The sequence below is a fragment of the Malus domestica genome, chromosome 15 (assembly GCF_042453785.1).
Source record: "Malus domestica chromosome 15, GDT2T_hap1".
In the NCBI taxonomy this organism is placed as follows: domain Eukaryota; kingdom Viridiplantae; phylum Streptophyta; class Magnoliopsida; order Rosales; family Rosaceae; genus Malus; species Malus domestica.
The window spans coordinates 214,939-221,140 of NC_091675.1; the positions used below are offsets into that span (position 1 = coordinate 214,939).

At 38.7% G+C, this 6,202-nt stretch overlaps 1 protein-coding gene across 1 annotated transcript; it reads left to right on the forward strand.

Moving 5' to 3' along the window:
• The first annotated feature begins 63 nt into the window (after window positions 1–63).
• On the forward strand, window positions 64–3,073 carry LOC103450322 (peroxisomal OPC-8:0-CoA ligase 1-like). Its single transcript, XM_008389654.4, has 4 exons — window positions 64–1,396; window positions 1,905–2,050; window positions 2,147–2,214; window positions 2,385–3,073. The coding sequence occupies exons 1-4, from the start codon at window positions 172–174 to the stop codon at window positions 2,614–2,616; spliced, it is 1,671 nt and encodes a 556-aa protein (XP_008387876.1). The 5' UTR covers window positions 64–171; the 3' UTR covers window positions 2,617–3,073.
• Window positions 3,074–6,202: the final 3,129 nt, after the last annotated feature.

Consider the following 6,202-nt stretch of genomic DNA (forward strand, 5'->3'; position numbering starts at 1 on the left):
GAGATGATGTTTGAGTTTGACCAAACTCTTTATAGAGGCTACGCAATCAGTCAAAGGCCATATATTGGACCGACAGAGGAGCTCCACTGAATATAAAAAGCCCATGAGTCTTGCAGCGAAAAACCAAAACAAAACAATCTCATCCAATCGTCAGTCAAATTCAACGGCACGATGGCCAACACTCCGACGGTCGACGCCAGAAGCGGCTTCTGCAGTTCCAATTCGGTATTCTACAGCAAGCGCAGGTCCATACCACTCCCGCCCAACGACTCCCTCGACATCACAACCTTCATTTCCTCTCAGGCCCACCGTGGCAACGTGGCCTTCATCGACGGCTCCACCGGCCAACAACTCACCTACGTTCAATTATGGGATGCCGTCCGTTCAGTTGCCTCTTCGCTCTCTGACATGGGCATCCGAAAGGGCCACGTCGTCCTCCTCCTGTCCCCGAACTCCATCTTCTTCCCGGTCGTCTGCCTGGCCGTGATGTCGCTGGGCGCGATCATAACAACCACCAACCCCCTCAACACTACTCGAGAAATCGCCAAGCAAATCGCCGATTCCAAACCGGTGCTCGCCTTCACTACTCGCCAGCTCATCCCCAAACTCGCCGGTCCAATTCCTCTCCCCATCGTCCTCATCAATGACGAAATTGATGCGCCCATTGATAATAAAAGTATTGTGAATACCTTGGGAAAGATGATGGCGATTAAAAAACATGATGGGTTGAAATCGAGGGAAGCAATCATCCAGGACGACACGGCGACGCTGCTTTACTCGTCGGGCACGACGGGGGCGAGTAAAGGCGTGGTGTCGTCTCACAGGAATCTGATAGCAATGGTCCAGACCGTTATCGGCCGGTTCTATTCGGACGATAACCACCACCAAACGTTCCTCTGCACGGTTCCCATGTTCCACATCTATGGTTTGGTGGCGTTCGCGACGGGCCTACTTGCCTCCGGATCGACGATTGTCGTGCTCTCTAAGTTCGAGATGCATGACATGCTTTTGTCCATCCAGAGGAACCGTGTCAGCTATCTGCCGCTGGTGCCTCCCATACTGGTGGCGCTGATTAACGCCGCCGACCAGGTGAAGGCCAAGTACGATCTGAGTTCGTTGAGGTGGGTGTTATCGGGTGGGGCCCCGCTGAGCAAGGAAGTGATCGAGGGGTTCTTGGAGAAGTATCCGATGGTGTCAATTCTTCAGGGTTACGGATTGACGGAATCGACAGGAGTCGGAGCGTCAACGGATTCACTGGAGGAGAGTCGCAAGTACGGTACGGCGGGGCTGTTGTCGGCGAGCATGGAAGCTATGATTGTGGATCCGGACAGCGGTCATCCACTAGCGACGAATAAGACGGGAGAGCTCTGGCTCAAAGGTCCCACGATCATGAAAGGTTTGTCTACGCTTTCAATACAATTAGCCTACTAATTTTTCCGATGAAAGAAAATTCTTTAAGTTTTTTGTTTACATCCGCTGACTGTTTGCCTTACATTTTTCTTTTTCTTTTGGTGTTTTTTTTTTCAATATTTTTCTTTTGTTGTTCATTTGAATGGTAACGTGACTAATGCTACTAAGAAATGAAAGACCCTCAATTTAAATTATATTTTGTAATTTTAAGACATGATTGTCGTATTTATTTTTTTATTAGTGACTCATCTTATAATTTACAAATATAGTTGAAAAAGTGTAGTTTCATTAACATTACTTACTAATAATGCGAACGGTTGATCATGATCCAGAAATGTTAATAGAATTGTAATTAAATCACTCCGGTAGTGGATGATGATGCCACAAAAATAATAGAATTGTATATTTGCATCATCTTTTGTAAATTGAACATTATTGTACGTGAATTTGTGAATTAGTTTATAATATATTGTTGGGTACAACTGTATTTTCAGGATATTTTAGTAACGCAGAAGCGACTGCATCGACACTTGATTCAAAAGGGTGGTTGAGAACCGGAGACTTGTGCTACATCGATGAGGACGGATTTATTTTTGTAGTAGATAGGTTGAAGGAGCTCATTAAATATAAAGGATATCAGGTGAGAATCCCTCACACACGTGGCACAATGATATTCGTCAATTTGCTGTATATATTATTGGAAGAGAAACAAAAAAACCATTTATTTTGTTCTTAGGTGCCCCCTGCGGAACTGGAGGCTTTGCTTCTCACGCACCCTGAAATTGCTGATGCTGCTGTTATACCGTAAGCCCATGCACCCCTTCATTAGCTCTCCATTTTTCCCTAATAATTGATTCATCACCCCGGATGCTGCAATAGTTTATGACAAAGTAATCTCGATCAGCTGTTTTCTGTCCAGTATTTGGTGATTAATGTGTACATGTATGTATGTATCTATCTATTATGGTTGTCAGATTTCCAGATGAAAAGGTTGGACAGTATCCAATGGCATATGTGGTAAGAAATGCCGGAAGCAGTTTAACGGAGAGCGGAGTGATGGAGTTTGTGGGCAAGCAGGTGGCTCCGTACAAGAGAATTAGGAGGGTGGCATTTATAGATTCCGTGCCTAAGAATCCATCTGGCAAGATTCTCAGGAAGGATCTCATTCAGCTTGCAGCTTCTTCTTCTTCTTCTTCTAAACTTTGAGCACTTGTGGTACTAGTGCTACATTTATTAATAACTTGAGATTGAAATAGTGGTTGTACTTATAAGAATATCAGTTCAGTCAAATTCTCAGCCTAGTTAGTAAGTTCGAGAGGTTATTGAAAGACAGTTGGAATTCCACTAGAACATCAATGGCAAAGTAGACATGCTTCTTATAAGCACATGCAATGTCCCTCATTTTTCTTAAGCTTGAGGATTCTTGAGAAGGTGCCGACAAAAATTCCAAATACTTTTCACTCCTTTTCAATGGAGATTATGAGCTTTTAAGGACTGAATTTGGTGGAACCATCTGAGTTTAAAAAGCTTGTGTCCATTTGAATTTGGTGAAATAGTCAAGGTGCAAGGGGTTTTTGTTTTGCACCCTCTTCCTAGTCCCATATAATTCAATCACTTGTAATATTCTCTTGAAGCATTGAATCTAAATGACATTCTCTGAAAATGGTAAGGGATTTTGCCCGTTTGGGTCCCTAATTCCAGTCATAACTCGGTCATGTTATAACTTTTAGCATTTTTTTTAAAGGAAATAATTTTCACACTCTTTTAACATTTCGCACATCTTTTTTTTATTTTTTATTTTATATAACCATAAGATCAAACAAAAACAGTAGAGATAAAATTAAAGAGACGCGTGTAGGAAGTTAAAAAGAGCATATTCCTTTTAGTATCAAGTGGTGGCCAATGATAGGGAAACAAGAAACAAGAGGAGGGCTTCAAAGAAACATCTCAAGGGTAAGGCTCGCTCAGTTAACAATTTGAATACGTACCTACCTACGTGCTATAGCTGCGTTAAGGTTGCCAGGATATATATATATATATATTATAACGTCATAATTCATTAAGCTAGTGAAAGTTCTTCTCTCTTTCTTTTTTCTTTTGATAATTAAATTTATAAAAATACTACACTTATCATTTAGTTGTACTATTATTTGTAAAATTTCTCTAAAATGATACAAATAATGTTACACGTATCACATGCATTGACATGCTCTTAAATTTAGGGAAAATTCTCTTAATTTCATTAATTAGTATACTATATATTACTCTGCAATATTAATTATATTAATTACAGAAAATAATGTCAGTATATATATGGATCATGCAGGTTGGCACTTGGGCTGGGTAAGGTAGCAAACGGACAAGGCTCTAGCTATAAGAAATAGGGATGTGATATTCACACATCTCATTTTACTTTTCATATATCCTATTTTACTTTTCACACACCCTTCTAATTTTCGGCCGTCGGATCAGATGAATTGAAGAAAATCAACGGATATAAATTAATAAAGGATGTGTAAAAAGTAAAATAGAGTGTGTGGATAACACACCTCAAAAAATATGTTGGTCAACCACTAATGAATTCTGCTCTCCCACGTCTTCTTACACAAAAAATACATACATATAATTAACATGCAAAGCAACGCAGCCAACCCAACTCTGGTAAAAAGATTCTACTTTCGACTTTGAATTCATTAAACAACTTTCCCACCTTATGCCTAATTGGTTCCTCTATCGGTGAATCCTCGTCACTCACACAACTCGCAAGCACACAAGCTTAGTTTCACAAGACTCACAAGCACACAAGCCTTATTAGTTTGAGGTCACTCTTTATATACTAATTTTTTATAATAAAATAATATCAAATTAATAAATATTGCCGATAATTTGTCTTTAAATTATTTGTTAATCATCACTCTGATATGGCATTCGTGTCGTGTTTCTCGTGTTCGCGTCGTTTTTGTATCATACCCGATAGCTTAACGGGTCGTGTCCTGTAATACATGTTAAAGTAACTGGTAATATGACCCGACCCAAAATCAACCCATTAATATTATTAGGTAATATGACTCAACCTGTTACACATTAAGAAAAATATATTGTAAATCAATAAAAATGAAAATGAAAAACATAGTGTGAACACGGAAAATTCCTGAAACGAAAGAGACAAGAACAACGTGCACAAACAAATATTTGTATTTGATGATTTTGGGTTACAATCTCTCTTAAATTTGATCATCTGATTCGATCTCCGTAAGGTGTGTATTTGTGGATGTGTGATTGATCCAAAGGGCCGTTGGGCTTGATCTAAGGATGAACGTTCTTCAAGGGCCGTGGACTTGATCTTGAAGGTGGATTTGAGCGGATCTTAAAAGGGGCTTTTGGGCTTGATCTTTGAAGAACAGTGATGAACGGATCTCCAAGGGCTTTTGGGCTTGATCTTGAAGAACAGTGATGAACGGATCTTCAAGGGCTTTTGGGCTTGATCTTGAAGAACAGTTGGATGTGTGGATTTGTCGACGTTGTTGATCCAAAGGGCCGTTGGGGCTTGATCTTGGATGAACAGATGATGAACGATGGTGCTTTCTTCAAGGGCCGTCGGGGCTTGATCTTGAATTGGTTGATGGTTGATCCAAGGGCCGTCGGGGCTTGATCTTGGAAGAACGATGAACGAAGAACGAAGAACACTTTCTTCAAGGGCCGTCGGGGCTTGATCTTGAATTGGTGGATGATTGTTGATCCAAAGGGCCGTTGGGGCTTGATCTTGGAAGAACGATGAACGAAGAACACTTTCTTCAAGGGCCGTCGGGGCTTGATCTTGGAAGAACGATGAACGAAGAACGAAGAAGGCTTTCTTGATTCTTCGGGAACCTGGATGCTTAAGAGCTTCGGAGTTTCAGAGCTTCAGAGCTTCAAGGTGTCATATGGATTGGTTCCTCTAAAATGAATGAAATGGGCTTGTATTTATAGAATTTTCCAAGGCCTAATTTTGAATATAATATCCCAGATGAAATAAGTCATTTCTGCCAGGTGTTGACACGTGTCCTATTTGATGACTTTTCCAACTTATTTCAATTTTCGTTGAGTCACACGCTACGTGTAAAATTTATGTAATACATGAGCGTTGACACTTTGATTTATCGGTCAACATTTATTTACGAAATTTCGATGTCTACACATAGTTTGACCCAAAAAAATGTAAAACATAATACTAAATTAGTATATACATACTAAATTTCGGAGTTGACCCCTTCATGAAAGTTGTAAAACTTTTCATTACAAGTGATTACATTTTTCACACTTCTACAATAATTATTAATAATTTTGCACTCAAATAAAAAGCACCGTTCATGAGATTTGGAAGGTTTTAAAAATTTGAACGACCATGTAACCATCGTCTAAACATTTATGAATGTTTATTATGCTTTTACATCTTTCAGACTTGTACATTAATGATTATGAATTTTGTTTATTTTGAACTCCCTTAAAAATATTATTCATGAGAGTTTGTATGGTTTTAAAAATTCAAAAGATCATATACACATCCTCAAAGCGTATAGGATGCGACTACGAGCGTTTGCATATTTTTTTCATATTTTTCGCACATGTAAATTAATTATTATAATTTTTTAATGTGTTTGGTATTTTTAAATTACTTGATATTTTTATTTTTAATGTGTTTTATGATTTTTAATCTCAATCTTTGCCTATAGTATACTATAAAAATAAATAAATAAATAAAACTTAGATTTTAAAATTTATATAGAATAATAATTAATAAACAATATATACA